At 36.3% G+C, this 26,472-nt stretch overlaps 1 protein-coding gene across 4 annotated transcripts in view; it reads left to right on the top strand.

Annotated features, from left to right (window-relative positions):
• KrT95D (phosphofurin acidic cluster sorting protein KrT95D) overlaps positions 1–26,472 on the top strand; it is a 277,937-nt gene that overhangs the window by 220,902 nt on the left and 30,563 nt on the right. For 3 of the 4 annotated variants that reach the window (XM_089640827.1, XM_089640829.1, XM_089640828.1), the window contains exon 1: positions 22,125–22,258. Coding sequence is in view for 1 of the 4 variants with exons in the window: in XM_089640830.1 (XP_089496956.1) it covers positions 20,903–21,112 (210 nt within the window). In the remaining 3 variants the exon portion in view is untranslated. Of the gene's footprint in view, positions 1–20,902; positions 21,113–22,124; positions 22,259–26,472 lie in introns of those variants that run through there. The other variant, XM_089640830.1, reaches the window with a different exon arrangement.

Below are 26,472 nucleotides of genomic sequence, written 5' to 3' on the forward strand. Positions count from 1 at the left end.
AAGTTTCACATTCGAAACAGTACAAAAATAGAAAAATATGACAATTATAAGTGTCACATACAAAACAGTACACAAATAGAAAAAAGGGAAGTTGAGTAGAAGAAGCTTAAAAGGAAACAGACAGGGAAAGAAAAAATACAAACAGACAGACAATATACACATAAGCACAGAGCCAAGGTAGGAATTTAGAAGAAGGTACTTACCCACTAAAAATAGATGCTCAATTAAAAATACAGGGGATAGAAAAGGAGATAGAAAGAAACAAATCAAAGTACAACACGACAAGAATCACGTATTTGCTTTTATATATGTTTTTATAAAATATTCTTTGAATTTTTGGATTAATCTGGAAGAGAGTTATAGAGTTTCTGAGATGTAAACTTTAAAAGTCAACTCTTTAAAAATAAGGGAGATTCAATATCTGTTCTCTAAGCTATCGATGATATTATTAGGTAATTGATTGCGCTGCCGACATTTCTATAGAAAACTTTTAATTGTTTCGTTCGCTTTTCCAATGAGTACATAAAATTGGAGTTTAAAATAACACCGATTCGTCACTTCGATTCACTTATTGAAAATACTTCGCTTCTGAATCACTCAGTTCATTCGGTTCGAATTTCGAACATAAAAACCACATAAAAATCACACTAAAATATAAAATGCAAGGAATTTGTTTCGCCGATTTGAATATTTGCAACATATCCGGATTTCTGTATTCTAGGTCACGGATATTATCTTCGGCATTTTCATGATCAGGAGATATTCTTAAAATGCATTATTACAATAATTCAATATCATATTTTTTCCTAATATAATTCAAAGCTAGTGTTTGTGTCCTTCCACTGAAAAGTGTAAGAGAAATTAACGAATTGCGGTTTTCGTAAGAAATTTTTAAAATAATTTATCTTTATAATTTATATTTAATGTTTTGAAGGTCAAGCGTGCAAAATTTTATCAATTTGGGAATAAAACTGTGGATTTGTTTATAAATTAAATCCATGCTGCCCGCCACAAACTTCTTCTTTCGTAGTAAGCCAGTCTAGGGCCCCAGGCGTCGCCCTGTGGGCCTCTTAAATCCCGCCGGGGAGTGAATGCAGCTTGCATTATTAGACCACATGTTAGGTGGTCTGCACCGCACCGCATTCACACGTTGCCGACTCTTTAACTTGTGCATCATATGGGCATAGCGGCTGTGGCAGGACCATCCTAAGCCTCGCCACAAACTTACAGACACTCACTCTCCTTTATATAAATAGAAGTAAGTTAGGTTAGTACGTAAGTTATTATTTGCTAATTTCATATGAATCTTGAAATAAATTAATGCGAAACATTCTAGTTTTGACATGTCCTAGGATGGGCTTAACCTAGTAAAATAAATAATAAACTCTAGTTTTTTTGACGTCAAATTTATGTTAAAACCTATTTTTTCTGTGAGAGTTATTTCGGTTGTTTCGCTACGAATATTACCACTTATGACGTCTAAAGGTTATGCTTGATAATATATATAATAAGGCCATTTCAACAGGTAATGTCGGTGTTGTTGAACCTTCGTGTCACGAGAAAAAAGAATCGAATTTAAAAATAGATGTAATACTCCTTGCCAGACGGTCTAAGTAGTCGCACCAGCCATATTATTATAACAATATTGAGTTGAAACCATTGAGTTATATATAAATATAGTCTACGTTCCTTGTAATATCAGTGTGAAATATTGTTCCCGTGCGGAAAGTACGAAGGGGGGTGTGGCGACTGTCGATGTCGCCCGAATCCTTCCTACAGAAGCAACAAAACTACTTATCAACTCTTACATAGTCTCACGTCTCGATTACTGCAACGGCATTTATGCCAGCCTTCCAAAATATCAAATTGACAATCTTCAATCAGTGTTTAATGCAGCAGCACACATAAACGGGGTTTCAAAATATTGGCACATTTCAGAACACCTTCGTAACCTTCACTGGCTCAAGTGCCCTGAAAGAATCCAGTACAAACTGTGGTGGATGGTGTATCCATCAATGAAATGGCTTTAGGATTACTTATGTGTTTTGGGTAAAACAGATCCTAAAGGACTCTCAACATCAGAAGGTTGTTTTTAATGAAAGAATATTGAAATTCACTGAGTTTATTTGAACACATTGTTATACGCGACAATAAATTTTACATGGACGATTCTAGAATGTAGACGGTCTTCTAAAAGGGCACAACCAGTCGAGACAAAAGGGAAATCAAGAATCATTCGGTCGGTGGACTGACAGACCGTTGTCTTGGACACAGAATGTTGCCATAATACGGAAATTAACTTAATAATTATTTTGTGCTGTTCGCTGGTAGGTCGCTGGTAGGTACCGTCTACATGGCCCCACCCTATATCTCTGAACTATGCGTCCCGAAAAACACTGGTCTGAGGCAGTCAACTCTTAGATCAGCAACATCATCAGCTGTAGGCAGACTGATAGAACCTATGCGCAAGCCAAATACTAAGTTTGGTGATCGCGCTTTCGGAGTATCTGGGCCGAAGGCTTGGAATAAACTCCCTCCGGAACTAAGATCCATAACAAGTCCAACAGAATTCAGGTCTAAACTAAAAACTTACCTTTTTTAGCTGTCATACCCTTAAATTAAATATACCACTCCTGGGAGAAAGTTCAGTTATATCCAATTTTCTAATTATATCCTAAATCTAAATCTAAATTTAGTTAATTCGTGAGAAATAGTTTGGATGCAGGTGAATTCTCTAGTTGATGTTTCGTAAATATTTTTGTCAATTGATATCTGTATCTGTTTTTTCTCCTTAATAAAAAAAAAAAAAAAAAAAAATCCTGTATCTAAATTTCGCTAATAAACAATTAGATAATTTTAATTAAGTGTTAATCTCAAGTGACCTACCAGGTAAGTATTGTACTGTATATTATCTCCATAAATAGTTAGTAATAACATAGATCACTGTAGAAATGTATTATAAATTTGTACAGCGCCCTTGAGGTGATATGCAGAAAAACGGCGCTATACTGATTATGGTAAAACCCTACTTATCGGTGAAAGATTATACCATTGCTTTCCCTATATTTTCCAGTACGACTAGTACAATATCTTAATGAGCGTGTGGGCATTTTGAAGTTATCGCTGGAGACCTGCGCCCCGCGAGCCCTTGTAACGTGACTGTCGTCCGTGATATCTCACAGTGGACAATGAACCGATATGCGTGGCCCATACTTCGAACGCCAAAGCTGATTCTATCTATATACCTCATTGGTTGAAACGGACAGTAATTTATTTTTGAGCATTGTGATGTTGTGAACAACGGCACGTGCGATGTACACGGTGTCCGGAAACTCGTGGTGCCAGGATACTGTTAAAAATATGACTGCATGACCATTTCCTAATAAAATATTAGTCATTCAGAATGTATATAAAAAGTGTGTTCAGGCAGGTGGCCTTATCGAAAAAAACTTACTGGACGAGATAAGATATTATTATTATTTTGAAGAACACGTGTTCTGACTTCCTCATAACATATTCATAGTATAGGGTTTTCCAATAAGAGGTGTTATGTGTATTTAATTCCGGCCATAAAATGATTTTTTATGGCCGGAATTTTATGGACAACGTTTACTTTCAACAAGACGGCGCTACGTGCCACACTAGCAACGAAACCATTGATCTTTTACGGGAAAAGTTTCCGGACCGTGTTATCTCTCGAAGAGGTGATCACAATTGGCCACCGAGATCATGTGATTTAACACGTTGCGACTTCTTCCTTTGGGGCCACGTGAAAGACAAGGTCTACGCCAACAGCCCAGCGTCGATTCAAGACCTCAAAGATGGAATTCGTGAGGCTATCGAGGACATAAGGCAGCCACTTTGCGATTTGGTTATGGAAAATTTCATGAAAAGGATATGGTCCTGTGGCGTGGTCTTGGTGGTCATTTGACTGATGTTATGTTTCACTATTAACGGCATACCTTCCTCTTTATAATGAAATAAACATTCGATTATTTATATTAAAAAATGACATTTTTCTTTGAATATCAAAATAACACCTCTTATTGGAAAACCCTATAGATAGTTTGTTATGAAATTTGTCTAATCATTCGTTATAGGCCTCCAGTTTCGCTTTTTTAACAGGAAAACGAATAAAACTTTTAAAGATTAATATCAGCTCATACATTTATTTTTAAATGTGTTAAAGCGTAGACCCGGTTCCGAATTTTTTTTACGACATTCTCTACTTTGCTTCTACGCATTAGAGATGGCAATTGGTCTGTTAACAACGGATCGTCAATCACTGAATTACTTTAATAAGTTTCACAGAATTTGAACATTTCATTTATTATTATGGGCTAGGTGCTTCACAGAACTTGAACAAGACTTTCACAGAACTTCAAAATCAATCGAAATTTGATGAATTGTCAAAAATCCTAAGAAATACTCTTGTGCGATGTGACTGGGATGAACATTAAAAAAATAGAATACAAGTTGTAGATATTTTGGTATGTCGGCGAAACGGTACAATTCCGCGGGAGCCCGGGCAGTAGTACAGATTCTCCATTCAAAAAAAGTCATTTAAAAAATCGGGCGTAATAAATCTTCTGCCATTTACAAACATGTATGTAGGTATTGCTAAAAACTGTAACATTTCATTGAAAAATGTGCGACAAAGGGTGGCGGAAATACGCACCAGTTTCGTATTGTATATGTCCGCATAATTCAAAGTGTTCTGGACGTGTCGTAGTGTTTTGATAAAGTCGGGCGGTAAATCACCGTCCTCCCTCCCCCCCATAGCGGAATACAACCAACGCTCATGCATGTACATGGGAATTACTAGATTGGCTATTGCGAGAATTTTTTTTTATTAATTATAATTGTAATTCCAGATAATTAATCATATTTTCAAATAGTTAGGACGGGTAGTTTCACAGAATTTGAAAAATTCATCAAACTTCAAAGTTATTGTTCAAGTTGCAAGTTCATGAAACTGTATGCACAGACAGACTGAGCCAGTGCAACGCGTGGCGGGGTACAGCTAGTTACTGATAACAACAACAAAAAAACACATATTTTATTAGACAAATGTATTATAACATTAAGGATTGCTAGATTACCTCTTGATTTCCACCACGAACTTTGCAGTAGAACTGCGTGCCAAAACTCAAGATCACCTCGAGTTATGTCCGTGATGGGGTAGAGCATGAACTCTTTTCATGGGCGAGGGCATACTCAGATGTACATGTTTTACTTATGATGGGTGTAAATAGAAGAGTAGTTTAATTGTGAAGTTAATGATTAATTATATTTTAAAGTAGATCATAAGAACAAGATTATCGAGAAGACTCACCCCCAGGGATCGTAAATTGCATAACTAATCTATCTAAACGGGTTAAATACTGAACGTCGGGGTATGTGTGGTTCCCAGAATTTGATGGATGGAGAGCGACTTCTTCCTCAAGAAATCGAGCCGGTCCGACAGAACTTCCATCGGGGGGATGATGCTGAACGGGGAACCGCAGAGCAATCCAGACGAGACCCGACGGGTTGAAGCAGCGCGTTGTTTGTCATAGCAAAATGCCGTCCCGAAGGCATAGAATTTTATTTAATACTGCTCACGTGTACAAATACGGCGTATTTGACTTTGCCAGGTGGATAATTAGTACCAACGTAATCCGTTGAATCTTATCTCATTTTTTGTCGTTTCATATAAAAACAATTAATTAAAAAAGAGGTGTGCATTTGTACATTTTTATCATTTTGTGGTTAGCTTCTAGATTTGAATATAAAGCGTGGTGTTTTCTGTTTGTGACACCGTTTAAATCATAATTCTCATCATGAAAGTAAGGGAGACACAACGATTTCTATTAGACTGTGTGAGCTGTTCACAAAAGCGAAAAAATTGACTTAAAGGATAATGGCTGTTTGTTCACAAATGTGAACAAATTAACCTGAGGGGTTAATTAGTCACGAAACCACTATCAATATTTTATTGCTAGCTAGATTGGCCTCTAGTTTAATCTGTATCTGTCACTACCCTTAAAAAGTAAGTGCTTTGATTTGTGGTACCTGTCAGCTTGTCGGGCGGGGCGGCGAGAGAGGGGGCGGTGGAGGGTGGCTAAACGTGGTGGGGGGAGGGGCGTCTTGAGGTCACGGGGGGGGGGGGAGGGCGAACTGGGCTCGGGATGAATTGGAATTGATGTCTTAATTGGATGACTCTGGATATCTAGACAGAGCATCCATTTCTCTGAATGTGATGATGGTAAATTAAAACGCCACAGGGTGAAATTTGGTGACGATAAAACGTCGCCATCGGGAAAATGGGTTGGTTTACGACGGGTGTATATAATACTCTCTTCCAATGGCAAACATAAACATTCACTTTGCGAATGTTAAATGAAAAAGTATATTTTATTGATTTTTCAAAGGAGGTTTTTTACACAGCCAACTCAGTTTGCATCAAAATACAACAGGAGAACCCCATCGAGAATAACTTCTCTAAATAGTATAAAATAGATTCGCTCTCCGTGTCTGTCTGTCTGTTTGTGCGCTTAGTTTATCGAAACTACGCAACCGATATTGATAGGCCGTGTTGCGCTAACTCCTTCTTTAGCCGAAGTTTCGGACAGCGTTGCAGTGTCCATCATCAGGGCAGATCCGGTAGATCCGAAGATGTGTAAATTTTGGTTGTCGAGTTTGTGCTTATTTGTTTGTGGCCTGGGCCCGTCCAAGTGCGAAATTCCAACGGAAGTGGCGACATCTTGTGGCGAATTCTGAAAGCACAGTATTTATGTTAGCCTGGGGCCCGTCCAAGTGCGAAACCGGATCTGCCCTGATGATGGACACTGCAACGCTGTCCGAAACGTCGGCTAAAGAAGGAGTTAGCGCAACATGGCATAACACCCCAAAAACAAACAACAAAAATGCTTTTGGCCGTGAGAATCTAAAAACTTACCCGATATTGATAGGGTTTTCACTATCATTTAGAGAATTTCTTCCGGAAGGTTTGTATATATAAGTCATGCATATTATATTAATAGAAAGTAGATAAAATCGATGTTTTGTAATCAAGTCGTAAAAAAAATATTTTCGGACGCTTAAATTGCTAACGCTGGCTAAACCTTATGAGATACCTTAAAACAATGTACTACGGAATGTATATCTTGAAAATGTAAACAGAAAAGTCCACGGTTGTATATGTCCTAAGGATAACCCTGAGCAACGCCGGGTACACGTCAGCTAGTTCTTAATAAATAAATAAATTCCCGACTTTGGGGAATTTATAATATTAGGTCGGGGAAATCACTAGGCCTACGTAGCCTCTTAAATATATTACACGGGCTATGGACTTGCTTCTGATTTTAATATCGAAATACCATTTTTTTATCGCCAGCTGTTCAACTGTCAACTGTCTTAAATCTGAATAAATATATTGTTTTGTAATTGTCTCAATGTCCGCATGGCGCAAAAAAAAACACTTGCTCATTATTATTTTAATCTTTGCGGCAGCGAACGAACAGTTGCTGTATTGTTGTTTGTTTTGAAATTATCACTTATCGCTAAAAGGTGCCAAGTTGGTTGACACGTTTATTATTATTCGGTACCATCCGCTTCCGTTCATAATATTATTATCATCTCGTAATGTGTGTGAATAATTGTTAGATAATTATATCCAGTGCACAGTTGTCTGAATTTCCCTGAAAAAACAACTTCGCAATATGCGCACTTATTACTGAAAGTTACATTTTTGTTGCATAGCCCAAGACTTTCTCGTCTTATAATCCTGCTACACCGTGAAGGGAAAAATCTTAACGCCCTTCATACTTGCAACAAATACAGGGTTTTCCAATAAGAGGTGTTATTTTGATATTCAATCGTAAAAGATCAATGGTTTCGTTGCTTGTGTGCAACGTAGCGCCGTCCAATTCCGGCCATAAAAAATCATTAATCATCTCTCGATAGCGCAATCCATTCACCGTAACTGTTGCTCCAGCCTCATTTTCGAAAAAGTAAGGTCCAATGACGCCGCCGGACCATAAACCGCACCAAACAGTCACACGTTGAGGATAGAGAGGCTTTTCAACAATAACTCTTGGGTTTTCCGAGCCCCAGATGCGACAATTTTGCTTGTTGACGAAGCCACCGAGGTGGAAATGGGCCTGATCACTCAAGATGATTTGCATTTGATTCACTCAAGTGAATTTTAATAATTTCAATGCGTTGTTGAAGCGTTCATCGTTCCATTTTTATTAATGGCGTAGTTTCTACTTGTCAAATGTCAAAAAATGACAGCTTCAAAAGTAACATCTACCGAAATAGCGGGCTATTCAAAATAACACCTCTTATTGGAAAACCCTGTATAATAGAAAAATAAACTAAAAGGCTTCTTACTCTAAATTCAATTTCAATGTTCTAATTTCTTATTACCTCTACCCTACCTAAAGTAATCCAAAATATTTGCGTAATTCAATCGGCTAAGGTATGACAATAAAAAAGTTTGACATAATTGACTGGGCGTAGCGAACCGACCGTTTTGCATTTCGTCTTGTGTCCGTACGTTTGTACGTCTCGTTTCCGGTTCAAGATGGTGGCCTTCTTAATGCTACAGTAAAGATTTTTTTGTTAAATGTGAATTCGTCGCGTTTCAATATTATGGTACATAATACCTGCCTAAAGAACGTTTGAAAAAAGAATTTTCATCATAATAATGACGTTTCTTTGGATAAATTATATAATTCCTTATTTGAAATAAAAAAAATTATATGGTTTATTATTAAGTAGGTAGGTATTGAAGTATCTCCCAATCAATAACTGAAAACATTAACAAAATGCAGTGACTTCATTTCGAAACATATTTATTGTATGCTGATGATGCGGTGCTGATTGCTAATAGTGTGGAAGATATACAGTCTCTCGTGTCTAGGATGAACGAAGTATGTATGAAGAATGAGTTAATGATGAATGTAAGTAAGTCTAAAGTAATGTTGTTTGAATGAGACAACATCGTGCTATATAGTTGTGAATGAGGAATAAATACTTGAAGCAGGTGGATGAGTTTGTGTATTTAGGAAGTATGTTTACGAGAGATGGGAAGGCTGACAGAGATATTGAAAGAAGAGTAAATGTAGGTAACTCCATTAATGGAGGACTGAACGCAGTAGGCGCTAGCAAAAAAATGTCCAAAGAAGCGAAGTTAGCAGTCCACAATGGTGTGCTGGTACCTACCCTGATGTACGGAAGTGAGGCATGCAACTGGCAAAGAAAGAATGAAATTAGACTGAATACTGTTGAAATGAGATCTCTGAGGCGTGTGTGTGATAAAACAATGTATGATCTGTGTGAAGTGTGGAGATCTGCAAAGAATGCAAGGCTGATGTAAGCGTGATGAGTAAGATTCAGAAAGGGACGCTTAGATGGTTTGGGCATGTAGAGCGAATGCGCAAAGAAAGAAGTGTAATGCGAATGGTCGTAGAAGTCGGAGACCCCCGAGGAAGACATGGCACGATCAAGTGAATCAGGTACTTGATTCGGGCCATGTCAAGAGTCAGAATAGAAGAGTATGTATGAATGTGAATGAGGCAAGAAGTGTGTGCCAAGACCGAGTTGTTTGGCGGTCCGTCCTCTCTGCCTACCCCTGCGGCGAAACGGTGTGATGGTTAGTTCGTTAGTTATGTAACCACTGTTATTATACACTCTATGATATTACTTTTTACTTCCTACACCAAACTCAAACTTCTCTTCATTTGTGTAGAAATACAAACATTATTTGTCACGATTTGTATAAGATTAGATCCACGACTAACTGAAAACAGTACTTCGGTTAGTCAGCACGGATTGTTTGGCGTGGATTTCCTTGAAAAACTTGAATCATTGATTATCAGGAAATGAGAAGCTGTCGGTAGCTAATGCGGCGAAAATAGCATTATGGCCCATTTCCGTACAACTGTTGATTATTCACACGTATTCGTAGGGATTTGACATAGTAAGAACTAATAAACATATTTTATTTTTGGTGTTACGCCCAGCTGGGCTTCTAGAAGATTCAAAATTATACACAAAATGTGAAATAACATTAAAATAAAATCGAAACTACAGCATATAAGACAAATCACTAAAAGTACATTACCAACGCTACTGTAATTTGTATGATTCAACAAAGTGCTGGTATAGATTATGCTTAATTCTATAAATATATCAATAGTACCTACCCCCAAATCTGTTGCCCAGATCGTGCGTTGTATTGGTTAGTGAGTGTGTATGTATTGCAGAATAATGTTACATTTTGTCTTGTGTTCCTAGTCATTTTGATTTGAAATAGTCCAAAACAGAATTCATAAGCTTCTGGCGTCTTTCTCTGGCCAATGGACGCTTTTAAAATTTCAACAGCAACTGTATTGGTTAGTGAGTGTGTATGTATTGCAGAAGATAGTTGGTTGTGTAAGTATTGCAGAAGAATGTTACATTTTGTCTTGTGTTCCTAGTCATTTTGATTTGAAATAGACCAAAACGGAATTCTTAAGCTTCTGGCGTCTTTTTCTGGCCAATGGACGCTTATAAAATTTCCACAGCAACGACACGGCGACGGCAACGGTGTTTCATTTTTTAATACGTGTGAGGGAGAGTGTATGATAATGATTACATTTTTAGTTCTGGGGAAGCAGACATACTTACATCGTTTATCTCACTATTATTTAGTGTGTAAAAAAGAGCTGCAGCATTATTGTGAAATGAGCATTACAAAGAACGTACGTTTTATGCTTTTTTGTGCCGTCGCCGTAAGAATTTTAAAAGCGCCCAATGACATCTTCATAAAAGTTTCACCAGTTGTTGCCATAGTTGCTACGACAGTTGTTATTCACGTGTTTTTTTTTTACTCCCAGTGTGAACCGAATATTTCTAGATTTATTGCATGTCAAAAATGTCAACCAATTTTTTTAATGCCAATACGGCATAAGAGTCCCGATTGCCCAAAGCCGGTGGTACTATGGCATCTCCGATTGCGGTATGTTGTGAGGTCTAAGGGAGTGGGGAGGGTAAGGAGATGGGGGGATGGTTAGAAAATACCTGCGTATTGAGATCTGGCAACTAAACTCGGTTAAAGTCATTTCACGCAACATTTCATTCTGAATGGTGACCTTTCATCAGGGCGATACTGAGATGCTAATTAGGTTTAATAATTTCACTTAGTTGACAGATTTAGGTTACGTATGTCTTTAGTTTCTCAAAAATGTAATTTAGTCCAGGCAATATAGCATGTTGCCAAAAGTCATTAAAATTTACTCTCAAAAACATGTTTTCGTCGCGAGTTTTCAATTTTCTTCAGTGACGAGTATCGATTGTTGCGACCAGCTACTTAAATATATTATCCTTTATACAGATGTCAGAATATAATGGATGACACTACTCAACTTGTTCATCTTGCTTACGAAATGAAACTTTAAAAATTATTAATTATTTTTAGATTTGCGTTAGGGTAACGAAGTTAAACTGACAAACTCCATTTACAAAATTTATTTTAAAATGTTAATTTATTTAATGCGTAAGATCAGTAAAACAGTTTTCATACCATCCCATCAAAAACCACAGTTTAATCGCCAAAAAATGCTATCTATAAACATACGAGAAAACCTGTTTTTTGTTGATGGCATTAGTTTAGGAGGTTTTCACTTGAAGTCAACGACATAATTATAATAATATTTTTTTATGCTTTTTATAGCACTGTTTTTGTGATAAAGGACTCAGTACTTACAAATAAATATATAATGGCTTACAACTAAGATTTATAGCTAGCAACTAATTAATGGTACTTATAACTAGTGACTTACAACTAACACTCATAGCTAGCAACTAACTAATGGGAGTTATAAATAGTGACTTACAACTGTTAATGGTTGACAGTTGGAAGTCAAGAATATTAGTGAGTTAAAAAAATTATCACATCAAAAATATTTTTTTAAATTCTTGGGTTTCACAAAATTTTAATAATTCATCAAATTTAAACATTCACTTCCGGGCTCTGTGAAAGTCCTTTTAAAATTCTGTTATTATATATCATTAAAGGCTAGTTGATTGGCAGAACTGAAATAATAACAAAACTTGAAAAAATATTTAACTGAACTTAAAAATATCTTTGAAATTCGAAGAATTGTTCAAATTCTCTGAAACAACCCGTCCTTCATTAAAAAATTCCAAACCATAAGAGACACGAGTACATGATTAAGGACGGGTTGTTTCTGAGAATTTGAACATTTCTTCAACTTTCAACGTTCATTTTCGGGTTCTGTGAAAGTCCTATTCAAGTTCTGTTATTATAAAATTATAGGCCAGTTACTTGACACAACCGAAATAATAACAGAACTTAAAAAGACCTTTCACAGAACTTTGAAATTTAAAGAATAGTTCAAATTTTAAACTTAATTTAACAACTAGCAACTCAAGCAACTAGCTTATAATGATATATTTACAGAACTTGTTCAAATTCTCCGAAACAACCCGTCCTTAATATTGAAAATAGAATGGAGAATAATATAATTACTGCAGAATGAACTCTGAACTCTCGTTGTGCGGCGCACGCCCGCCCTTCACGGACACACGTTTTACATCGACTTCAGTTCGGAATTTGTTCCAATTAAACGGAATGGTTATTGCCCGTATTAGTGATATTTATTTATTTATATATGCCTAAAATGGCTTTTATATAAAAGTGATACATGATGCAGTGTACATAGGAGAATATCTGTATTATACAGGAGATACTGACAGTAAATAGATGTAATCCATTGTAAAGTAGGTGCAAAATACACAATTGTAAAATTGCGATTACAAGTATAATGAGAAAATATTAAGAAATAATAAAAACTAAAAAAAAACTAAATGTGAAGCAATATTAGCAAAACGTAAGAGTAACATAAAGTTAAAAAGAAATTACAACAACACTACATATAAGACAAATCATTAAAACTAATTTACCAACGCTACTCTAATTTGTAGGATTCGACAAAAAATGTTGGTATAGATTATGCTTAATTCTATAAATGGAGTCAATAAATAAATCAATAGCATCCCCATACTTGTTGCCCAGATCATGCATCCTATTGGTCAGTGAGTGTGTCTGATAGTTGGTCGTGTATGTATTGCAGAAGAATGTTATATTTTGTCTTGTATTCCTAGTCGGCACGTGGAATTTAATAGTGGCAAAGATGGCAGGACTATCAATTAAGTTCTTAATGACTCTGTGTAACACAACCAGGTCTGAAATAATTATCCTGTCAGACAGTGTTATTAGAAGCAATTGATTCATCAAACTGACTAATTAATGCAATCAATAGGAATTCTGAGCTTATAATTTACGCACTTAAGAAATTTGTGCTGAACACTTTCTATATTATTGAAGTGAACTTTATATAAAGGGGACCAAATAGGTGAATTATACTCCAATTGACTTCTGACTAATGAAATATAGAGGGTTCTCATACAATCTATGGACTTAAAATCAGTGATAACTTTATATAAACATATATAGTATAAATGCTAATTTAAGCAGCCCCGTCGCATCCTACCTCTCTAATTATTCACCATTTATCCGCCTTCCGTTACAAGAATCCGCTGTTTTAACAATATGTCGGTAAATCCCAAACCAGTTTAGTCACAATACACGGCTTTTCGTTTTATTATGCACATATTTTGATACAAATCTGTGTCAATTTGTTTCAATGGCGTACAATTTGATGCACATGACTTCCAATATAGTAGTTAGTGGTAATTATCACAACAATGACTTATTTTTTACAGAGTTATTATTGTTCAATGTCGACTGTTGCAATTTGCTGATACGTGTAATATTGTAATTTGTGCGACTGAAATTAACGTGGCAGACTAGTACAGAGGCGTGCAGCGGTTTTTTTTTCTCATTTTTGTGATTTTTCGAAACCGACACCAACATTTCATGTTAAAGCCGTTTGTTGTTTGGAATCAACGGAATCAGCATTCTATTTTTCTACACACACTGAAATAAAAATTGGTAAAGATATTCCGAAAAATTCGATCTGGAATTTCGAAAAAACACTAACCACTCTACTTTCGGAGAACTTTCATCTCGCACTGATTTTTCGGCTGAAATAGAAATTTATAGTTTATCCGAAAGAAGTCGTTATTTTGATATTTTCTATTAATATTTTCACAAATATTTTATGCCAACTTAATCATTATTATGTCAATTTTTACTAAGCGTAGTGAATTTATTATTTAACTCGACCATTTGGCATTTCATATGTCTGTAAATTTGTTTTTGCGTTCCGTTTCCGAAAATCTGCTGCATCCAAATTATTAATCAAGCAATCCTTATATTGACAGGATGGCTAACTTTGACTGAGCTTTTCAATATGATAGTACCTACCTACCTACCTGCCTGAAGAATGTTTGAAAAAAGAATTGCCACTAAGATAATAAGGTTTCTTTGGACAAATTGTTGAATTCCTTATTTAAAAAAAAAAATGTTAAATGAAAATATATCGATATACCCATATCTAACGGTTTTTAATTAAGTACCCACTTACTAAGGACGGGTTGTTTCGGAGAACTTGAACAATTCTTCAAATTTCAAAGTTAATTTTCAAGTTCTGTGAAAGATATTTTTCTGATAAAGATAAGTTCTGTTTTTATTTCAGTTCTGTCAAGCAACTAGCCTATAATGATTTAATAACAGAATTTGAATAGGACTTTCACAGAACCCGTAAATGAACGTTGAAATTTAATGAATTGTTCAAATTCTCCGAAACAACCCGTCCTAACAGATCTAATGTTCACAGAACTATTAGGTAAAAAAACTTGAAAAGAGTCCAACAAAAAATTATAAGCAATAATTAGTCATCCGAAATACTAATACAAATTGAAAATATCTCCCGAGTAAAAATAAATGCCGCCAACGGGAATTGAACCCGTGCCTTCTGATGTCCGGTCAGGTGCTTTGTATCCACTGAGCTATGTCGGCTTATTTTCAACTCGCCAAATGATTCAATATGTAATAGTACCTCAATCAACAATTACTGCTTATTCTATTTTTTCACCTGTAAACAACCAACTTTATTTTTGTAGGAAAGGCTTTGTTAGTGCTAAATTTCTCACTAGATGGCGTCGAGACATATATTATGATATCTTAATTTATTGGTGAAATAATTTTGACTTGTCAAATATTATTATTTTTTAATGATAAACTAACGTTTATAAGATAATTAGTCATCAGAAATACTAATTAGTATTTCGTATGACTTATTATATTTGTTTGTTCATTAATTAGAATAGCTTTCGGATTATTAGAGTTTTTGTTAATTTCTAACTGCTCTAAAAGATTCAGTTTACGGCCTTTATTTTGTACGTGTAACGGAGTTGGTTTATTATTATCACTAAGTGAGTGATTTTCATCTAGGAGATGTTTTGCAAATTGTGATTGTATTTTATTATTATTTTTAAAAGATCTTATATGTTCTTTGAACCTAGTATTAAAGGACCGGCCAGTTTGTCCAACATAAACAGCGTTGCATTCGTCACACTGACTTACACACACGTACTTTACTTTCTGAGTTTTTAAGAGATGATCCTAAGTTGTTATTTGTGCGGAAGGCAATATCTAAGCCACACTTTTTGAGGACTTTGGCAATTTTATTAGATGTCGGTTCGATGAATTCTAAACACCCGAATTTATTATTCGTCTTATTATTAGTCGCTGGGTAAATTAATTTAAGGTTATTTTTGTGTTTGTTATTATTAATTATTTATTTAATTACTAATTACTAATTACTATTTCGTATGACTAATTATTGCTTATAATTATTTGTTATCCTTTATGCTATGCATAAAACCTTGTCTTATAAACGTTAGTTTATCATTCAAAAATAATTGAAAAGAGTCATTTGCCGCCACTGCTTTAAAGTGTCCTTTTTATTAATTATTCCAATTCGAAAAATAAATTAAAAAAACGGCGACCGTGAAAACGTGAAATATCTCCATTCAGTTCTCATCCCGCATATATGGCGAGGTTAGCATCTGGCGCAGTGTCGTGCCATGCCGCCCTAATCTCTCTGTCCTCGACCTAAACTCCGATGGTCCCCGGTGCTTGGCTGTTGTCCAACGCTATAGTACCTAGTATAGTATGACACAAGGAGGATTATTGCTTATGCAAGATCAAGGACCAGTGAGATCTAATCCCGACAGATGTTAGATGCATGGAGGTCGCACATTTAAAATAATAAAACTCGGAACAATGGAATCGTTTTATCAAATGTGTAAAGTCGCAAGGATTTATTAAGAGGAAGCTACAAGCCAAAAATGTGTATATTCTTGATATACCTTATACTGTAGGTAATAGACATTAAAATCGCTTCACAAACGGAGTCTAGAAACGTTCGATTTCAAGCACAAAACTGGTTTTTATTTATTTTCTAAATAATTTTATATGAAAGCAAAAAAGTTAATCTAGTGAAACTGTCACAGATCATCTTAGCTATAATACTGTATTTTTTAAAGTTGTTTCCTTTACGCATTCATACATTTCTATTGAAAAAATATTTTTTTTAGAAGTTTACATTTATATTTTTGATTGAGTAATTTATTTTTTATTTTTATTCTACTCAAGCGAAAAGATAGGAAAACCTTCAATGTATCTAAAGCATATTTTTTGGTATTCATAATGTACACCAATTCGAACGGGATTTCAGGCCGTTTCCTGATAAACTTTTAGTTAATTCCTAACATAATTACTTGCATTGATGATATACAATGACGAAATGCGGAAATCTTATTATTTTTATGAACACGTGTTCCGACATCGTGATAATACGTTCGTACTATACTAAGGACGGGTTGTTTCATAGAATTTGAACAATTCATCAAATTTTAACGTTAATTTTCGGGTTCTGTGAAAGTCCTATTCAAGTTCTGTCATTATATCATTATACAATTTATTTATTCACGCATACATTTAATTACTAAATACATTATTACAATAGTTAGTATAAAAACAGTTTTTTTTTAAAACAAGCTCTCCTGTGTAATTATTATTATGCGTGACAGCTGTTTCGCCCTCTGAAGGCATTATCAAACTGTGGGTAGCCCACTTACAGACGATACATTTATATTATTTGTAGATCGGTATTTTAATTTCATTTACTGATTTTTCAATTGATTTCTGAGTAAAATGTTAGAAATTATTAATGGTTATTACCCCAATAAAGTTTCCCCAATTACTGTAATGTTTAAATTTGACTGAATGTCTTTACGTTAGTTATTCCCAAACGATGACTCATAGGGTAATTTTAATAGCATAATTAAGTACTTCATAGTGCACTCATATTTGCACTAGGTTTGAAGATATCTAGTAGGGGTGAACGAATTATATTTGTTTGTTCATTAATTAGAATAGCTTTCGGATTACTAGAGTTTTTGTTAATTTCTAACTGCTCTAAAAGATTCAGTTTACGGCCTCTATTTTGTACGTGTAACGGAGTTGGTTTATTATTATCACTAAGTGAGTGATTTTCATCTAGGAGATGTTTGGCAAATTGTGATTGTATTTTATTATTATTTTTAAAAGATCTTATATGTTCTTTGAACCTAGTATTAAAGGACCGGCCAGTTTGTCCAACATAAACAGCGTTGCATTCGTCACACTGGAGTTTATAAATGCCGCTATTTTGTAATTTGAGTACTTTACTTTCGAGTTTTTATGAGATGATCCTAAGTTGTTATTTGTGCGGAAGGCAATATCTAAGCCACACTTTTTGAGGACTTTGGCAATTTTATTAGATGTCGGTCCGATGAATTCTAAACACCCGAATTCATTTTTCGTCTTATTATTAGTCGCTGGGTTAATTAATTTAAGGTTATTTTTGTGTTTGTTATTATTAATTAATTTTTCAATGTCTCTACCCTTGAAGCCGTTATTTTTAGCAATAGTTAGATTGTATTTTTTCCCTTCTCATATGCTTTCTTGTCGAGTGGTATGTTAGTAAGCCTAAAAAAATATGCAAGCATAATAATAATTACACAGCAGAACTTGTTTAAAAATAAACTGTTTTTATAAACCCAATAACAATATTATTGAATATATAAAAAATTAAAATTAAAATGGAGTTCTACAAATTAAACTTAATAACAATAAATATTTATGTAGTTTAATTGACAGAAGAACTTCCTCAGATATACCGTAGATAAATGAGTTACGAGTTCTTGTCTGTATTGTATCGGCGATATATTCCATACATCTGCAATGTGTGCATACATATTACCCATGTTTTGAGTTCAATTTGTAAATTGTGCGGCCGTCGAAGTATTGTTACAATGTTACAATACTACTTTAATGATAGTCTTGTATTTCTGGCCGGTATATGGAAGTTTATGAGCTGGAGTAAATCAGGGCTGTCAATTTTATTATGCAAGACTTTAAACTAAAATACCAAATCGAAAATTTAGTAGGGGTGCTAACATTCCCTTTAGTGTTACGGTGCATAGAAACAATTAACAAATGCTGTAATAGAAAAACGTGCACCAGAATAATTATAAAATACTATCATATTTTATCTTGTTCTATGCCATTATTACGTCTTTAGATCAAATCCTATTGTTTAAAATCCTAAATAATGGTCTGGACTAAAATAAATAAACGTTAATAAATTTTTATATTCCGTCAAGATCAACCCGATAATCTGATTTATTTTATTTACCCTCGTGTAGAACAAATATTAAAAAAAATCCCCAATTCCTCGTGTTAGTGCATAATACAAAATTTCACAGCATTGACATTTTTAGTAATAACCTAAAGAAATATCGATATGAAGTAATTTGTACGATCGATTATTTATATTAGAGTACGGAATGTATCGGGAGCATCTCTTATTCTCTTCCTATATTCCTCTTTCTCTCACCTTCCTATAACCCAAAATTAATTTTAAGATAATAAAACTTCATTTCCAATGAAATTTAGCATAAGAAACTTCTGTGGCTTGACTTCAGTTCACTTGTATATTTTGTAAAAGCTGTTTGTTTCTTAGAAATAAATAATTATTGACACCCTACGGAAAAATATTTATAAACATTTACGATATATTCGAGCTAGGCTAGATGACGGAATATTCCGTATTGTGGATGCGGGGCAAGAGGGGATTAGGAACCCCCCCTACCCACTCTCAATCCCCACCACCCACGTTACTTTCCGCCCCTTCTCTATGGCTTGCTAATTATTTTCACCTGGTATTATTTGGTACTTGCAAACTGAATAGTTGAATCAATAGTTTAAGGTAAGAATCAACCTGATGTCAGTTGTTTGATAAACTGATTTCTGTAATTTAAGATGCTAACATGAATGTGACGCATAAAGTAGTGACGTTGATATCAATCACTTGACCCCTGGGCTATTCTGAGATTTAGTCGTCAATATTTTAAATGATTTTATTTATAAATATTCCCGGTTGACTTTAATTTTCCAATACATTCGCTCTTTTTGAACGTGTCCAAAAAGGAAATACTGTTTTTGAAAGCAGATGAAATACTCTTTCAGATTTAAATAACAAACAAACAAACGTACAAACGGACACAGGTAATTGAAAATATAAAAAAAAAATTATACCTATCTGAACTTTTTACGATGGTTTTATCGCTTTACGATTGTTTTTCTTTTCTTGTAAACTGTAAAAATACCACTTTATACGAATCGAAAAAACATATGTAATTACGCAAACATAATGTAAAGGTTATTGTCTTATTTTTTTCGTTTCACATAAAAATAATTAGTTTAATATAACATTTATCTGAAATCAAAATTACGCCATAAGGTAATTTTAAAACTATTGAAGAAATTAATTAATAATTCACTCACTTTGACAAATTTTTCGCAACCTTGCAAGCAATGGAGATTGACGACTTTTGGTAATATGTTGCAATTATTTGGAAATGTTTATGGTAAACTTTTAAATACAAAATAAAAAGCGTGGTGTTGCTACTTTCTAACACTGCTTAAATCATATATCTCACAGTAATACAAAAGGAGAAACGACCGTCTCAGTTTGTGCCGTAAATAACACAAAAATACTCTTCTGCTATTGATTTACCATGTATTAAAAAGCACGAAAATAGTTAAGATGCTGATGGCAATGGCTTTAGATGTTGATATCTTATCCTTCTTTCGTTTGAGGGGGTCAGATGGGATGTCTAGGTCTGCGAGTCAGTTTAGACTCTAGAGCCTCAGGAGTCCCCCTGTGGTCCTCACCAACTCGCCGGGGAATGAATGGAGCGGGCTGATGTTGAAATTTAGAGGAAGCTACCAGCCAAAAATGTGTATATTCTTGGTATACCTTATATTGTAGGTAATATGCAATAAAATCGCTTGACAAACGGAGTCCAGAAACGTTCGATTTCAAGCACAAAACTGTTTTTTATTTATTTTGTAAATAATTTTATAAAAAAGCAAAAAAGTTAATCAAGTGAAACTGTCACAGATAACCTTAGCTATAATACTGTATTATTTTAAAGTTGTTTCCTTTACGCGTTCATACATTTCTATTAAAAAAAATAGTAGTATTTATATTTTTTATTGAGTAATTTATTATTTTATTTGTATTGTACTAAAGCGAAACGACAGGAAAACCTTCAGTTTATCTAAAGCATTTTTGGTATTCATAGTGTACACCAATTCGTCATAAAGATTAATCAAAATATTGATTTAGCACTAAGCTTCACCTTAATAATTTAAGATTCACGCATAGCATTCCAATTAATAAAATAAATAAATAAACGCCCGGGTTGCCGGCACTGAATTGAAAAAATTACTCCTCATTACTTACGTCCATTTTCCCCTCAACTGTATTAACAAAACCATGTTCTTGGCTTGACTGCAAAGCTAACTCTCCCCTTTGTTTTGTGTGTCCAGGCTATGCACGCTGACGATAACGCACCTGACGGTGTGCGCGCCGCTGCCTGCCGGGCTGTCCTCCGTGTCGCTGGCAGCGCGCATGCACTCGTCGCGCCGCACGCTGCGCAGCAACGAGATCACCCTGCCCCCGAACGGCGCGCTCGACACCGACCTGGACCTCAACTTCAGCCTGCAGTATCCGCACTTCGTCAAGCGGGACGGGAACAGGTAACCAAACAACTAACTAACTAACCAGCTGAAGATAACGCACCTTTGGTTCCTTCTGCGCGCATCCACTCGTAGCGCCGCACGCTGCGCAGCAACGAGTTCACCCTGCCCCCGCATGGCGCGCTCGACACCGACCTGGACCTCAACTTCAGCCTGCAGTATCCGCACTTCGTCAAGCGGGACGGGAACAGGTAACCAAACAACTAACTAACTAACCAGCTGAAGATAACGCACCTTTGGTTCCTTCTGCGCGCATCCACTCGTAGCGCCGCACGCTGCGCAGCAACGAGATCACCCTGCCCCCGAACGGCGCGCTCGACACCGACCTGGACCTCAACTTCAGCCTGCAGTACCCGCACTTCGTCAAGCGGGACGGGAACAGGTAACCAAACAACTAACTAACTAACCAGCTGAAGATAACGCACCTTTGGTTCCTTCTGCGCGCATCCACTCGTAGCGCCGCACGCTGCGCAGCAACGAGATCACCCTGCCCCCGAACGGCGCGCTCGACACCGACCTGGACCTCAACTTCAGCCTGCAGTATCCGCACTTCGTCAAGCGGGACGGGAACAGGTAACCAAACAACTAACTAACTAACCAGCTGAAGATAACGCACCTTTGGTTCCTTCTGCGCGCATCCACTCGTAGCGCCGCACGCTGCGCAGCAACGAGTTCACCCTGCCCCCGCATGGCGCGCTCGACACCGACCTGGACCTCAACTTCAGCCTGCAGTATCCGCACTTCGTCAAGCGGGACGGGAACAGGTAACCAAACAACTAACTAACTAACCAGCTGAAGATAACGCACCTTTGGTTCCTTCTGCGCGCATCCACTCGTAGCGCCGCACGCTGCGCAGCAACGAGTTCACCCTGCCCCCGCATGGCGCGCTCGACACCGACCTGGACCTCAACTTCAGCCTGCAGTATCCGCACTTCGTCAAGCGGGACGGGAACAGGTAACCAAACAACTAACTAACTAACCAGCTGAAGATAACGCACCTTTGGTTCCTTCTGCGCGCATCCACTCGTAGCGCCGCACGCTGCGCAGCAACGAGATCACCCTGCCCCCGAACGGCGCGCTCGACACCGACCTGGACCTCAACTTCAGCCTGCAGTATCCGCACTTCGTCAAGCGGGACGGGAACAGGTAACCAAACAACTAACTAACTAACCAGCTGAAGATAACGCACCTTTGGTTCCTTCTGCGCGCATCCACTCGTAGCGCCGCACGCTGCGCAGCAACGAGTTCACCCTGCCCCCGCATGGCGCGCTCGACACCGACTGGGGTATCTAGCATCGGTAGATCGATGAAACCCTTTATCAACATGAAATTAACGAAATCCGTCATCTTTGGTCAGTGAGCGATATTTGCGAGCACGGTCAGAATATGATTCCAACAGTCGGTAGACAAAAGCCGCTGCTTTCAAGGTGTCACAAGCTGGCAATATGCACAATGTTTTGGATAATGTCGTTCCTTATGCAAAATAACTGGCTTATTAATGAATGAAGGTGAACTAGCTAAGTTCTCAGTATTGAAAGAAATCGTATACACGATCCATAGACTTAATTAATTCGTGTAAGACGCGATGAATTGATTCCGTTCAAACTCGAAGAAACAAAAGTTGTTAGTTATGAATTACTTAAGACCTCATGAACTAATTAAATCGCTTTTTAGTGTCAAAAAGTACATGCGGACTGTCAACGTATATTAAAGTTATTACTTCAATTCGACATTATCAATTTATTAGTATTTTTAACTTTTACTTAGCCGTCTGACGTCTAGAAATGTCAATGCATAGAGAGATGCGCCAGTGTTGCCAGCGTGTATCGATGTCCGATTTATTTCTTTATCATTATCGGCAGGGCCGGCCCAGAGCCAAACGGCGTCTGGCGCGATTAAAATCTTGGCGCCCCTTGTCAAAACCAGTAGCCGCCTAGGTAGGTAATCGCTGTAATCAATAATATTCCGATGATTTGGAATTTTGGGTAGCGTTGTTTTTATGAAAAATAATTTCAAGAGTTATGTGTTGGACTGTTAAGTGTTATGTGTGATTTGGCTCCTTGGCAATTCGGCGCCCAGAGCCACCTGAATATCGGTCTGGCTATCAACGGCGCGACCAGGCTCGGTAAATCGCTATAAAATCATCGATAGTTACGCCTATCGAACTGTTATCGTAAATTCATCGATTTCACTGTGCTTGACACCGTGGACCCAGCAAACATCAGCCTGCCTTCTCAATTGAGTGATGATGGTCCCACCCAGGCTTCGTGAGTTCAATTCCTCGGCTGGCTAAGTCCTCAATCCCTACACAAGCAATACGTGGTAGCAGGAGATTTTCAAATTATTGTTAGGTTAATAAATTATTATAAGCAATAATTAGTCGCCTGTAATATCAATACAAATTGAAAATATCTCTCGCTAACGGGAATTGAACCCGCGCGCCTTCTGATGTCCGGTCAGACGCTCTGAGCCACGTCGGCTTATTTCCAACCCGTCAAATATTTCAATATGTACTAATACTTCAATCAACAATTACTGCTTATTATATTTTTTAATTAAACTGCGACTAATTATTGTTTATTTATTATCCTTTGTGCTATGCATAAAAACCTCGTCTTATAAACATTAGTTTATCATTAAAAAATAATATTGTTAGGTTATTCGTAACCCGGGAATGTTGGTCTTTCTTTAAAAAAAAAGTTGCCCACTCCGTGTTTGGAACCAGTGATCTTAAGATTGTCAGATCATTGACTTTCTGTATCATCTTGGATTGTAATTTCATTTCTCGTATCATTTTTGTAATATTTAGATGCTTCGATACGTTTTGAAGGACCCTGTATAAGGCCCGCGGTGTAACAAATGCGCCGCGATCGGCTGGAATGTTGGCGGATTAGAATTTTAAATTTGCTGCCTTTTGGGGAATATATTATTATTATTATTATATTGACTCCAAATTGGATCCGTCCCATCTTTCCATGTCGGGTGGACGCCGCATTAGGTGCACCGCCTTTTCTGATGACAGCGGAAATATCTTTTGTCGGTCGGATTGATTTAATCGAAATATTTCCAGTCAAATGATAAGGGTAAATGTAAAGTACGTTATAGTCTGCATACAGAAAAAAAGATAAAAACACCTTAACGAAGATAACTGAGATATCTTACAAACCTTATTGGTAGGAGGAAAACATATAATAAGCAGTAATTGTTGATTGAAGTATTAGTACATATTGAATTATTTGGCGTGTCGGAAATAAGCCGATGAAGCTCAGTGGTCCAGTGCATCTGACCGGACATCAGAAGGTGCGTGTTCAATTCCCGTCGGCGGCATTTATTTTTACTCGGGAGATATTTTCGATTTCTATGGATATTTCAGGCGACTAATTATTGCTTATAATTATTTTTTAACCTTAATAATAATGAATTAACGTAATATTTATATGAATAAATAGTATTTTTTCCGTGTATAAACCCAATTGTTTCAAGAATGTCATGCAAATACAAGATTGGATTGAATCACCGATACAATATTGTATGTGTGTATGCCTTTCATGAAAGAATTGAGATTTTATACGGAACAAAACTATTTATTCACATTCATATTCGTGTTTTACTGATAGTTTCTTAGGAAATTTGTCATTTTTTGGTCTGCAGTCCCTTTTTTAACAGGAATACATATAATTTTACCTGATTTTCGGTCCGTTTTTCCGTGTATCGAGCAATAGTTATTAAATTTATTTTAACGGCGTAATTGTATATCGCGTACTTTGAGGGTTGGTTGTACGAAAAACCAACTTCGAAAGATAGTTTTGCATTCGTTTCTAGATTTCCGTCTACGAGACAGAAAAGTTATTTCGATTTTGCATGAATTACCTCAAAATATTCCGTTTGAAAATGGAATCGACTTTGCGTCTTTGACGAATAATGCGCGCGTTCTGAATATAAACATTTTCCCGCCGAATAAATTGACATATTTTAAATTTAGAATCGTTTTATACAGCCATTATCAATGAATCACATTCGAATATTAATGTTGACCTTTTATGTAGTAACCCAAATGGTTGCGTTTCTAAACATATTTCTTCAAATTATTGCTGAAGTCAATCCTGTAGAATTTAAAGCAAAACTATTCTATTCATTTTTAACGAAGAAACATTTGCGACTCTCGTAACAGTGACTTTTTTATTATTGTCAGAATTTTCTAACCTTTATAAACGGTGTCCAGAAACTAGTGGAATAAGCGGAAAACTGGTTAATCTACATCATATTTTTAGTCGATTTTGTGGTATAAGTTTTTTTTGATATGAAGTTTCATTTTCGGGTAATTCAAGTCCGAAGCTGGAATTTTATTTGTGATTTTTTTTTTGTCTGTACCCAGTAGTTTCCGGATACAGTCTATATTGTAGGTTGGGGTATTTCAAATGCGTCACTTTTGAATGACGATCATTTCGACGATTAATGACTTTTTAAAATTTGACCGGTCCCCGCTAAACGCCGATTCTCGACCCGTTTTAGCTTTTGATCAATGATTAGCTGTGAAGCATAACGATTTTGAAGGAGTTTGTAACAATTCAGCCTAATTCGTTTCGGGAATCGAATCCGCAATCTCCCGACTCAAGGTCTGTTACACTACCAGCTTAATACTATTAGTTAATTAATTATTGCGTGTTCGGAGCCTTTTCTCTACTTTCTATAAATATAATATGCATGTATTACATATATAAACCCCCCGGAAGAAATTCTCTCAATGATATTGAAAACCCTATCAAAACCCTTAGAAGAACTAAATGCACAAACAGACAGACGCGGATAGCGGCTTTGTTTTATAATATTTAGAGATTTAACCCAGTTCTCCATAAAACGGTTATGCACCAATGTATTACGGAAAAGATTGCAAATTGAAGGTACAAGTATAAAAAGGTCATTGGGGCAGTTTTACTGTTTAGTGAAAGGATAGTTTCTGAACTGTCTTTAAGTGACATTGTCGATAGTCAATGCAGAATCGTTAAACTCTGTTGATTGGCGAGTTCTGATAGGCAGAATTACTCGCTTTCGGATCATAAAAAAGTATACTTGTTATGGTACGTATACATTTGCGAACGGAGCCACGAATTACGAGAAACAAACGAAGCAACTGCAAGCGACGTTTCGCGCACTTTGCAGTTGCTTTGTTCCTTTCTCACCAGTTGAGGTTCAGCTCGGTAGTTCGGTTCGCGTGTGTATACGTAATATTAGGCGCATATAAGTTAATTTTTTCAACATAGGTGGATTAAGTATAGTTCCAGAGATTAACTTTAAAAATGTCTACCTAAATATATTTTCGGCAGGCTTCATTTGCTACGTATAAACAGGACAAAATGACC

This window comes from Hesperophylax consimilis, chromosome 16 (assembly GCF_061612785.1).
Source record: "Hesperophylax consimilis isolate HC1 chromosome 16, BYU_Hcon_1.0, whole genome shotgun sequence".
NCBI lineage: Eukaryota > Metazoa > Arthropoda > Insecta > Trichoptera > Limnephilidae > Hesperophylax > Hesperophylax consimilis.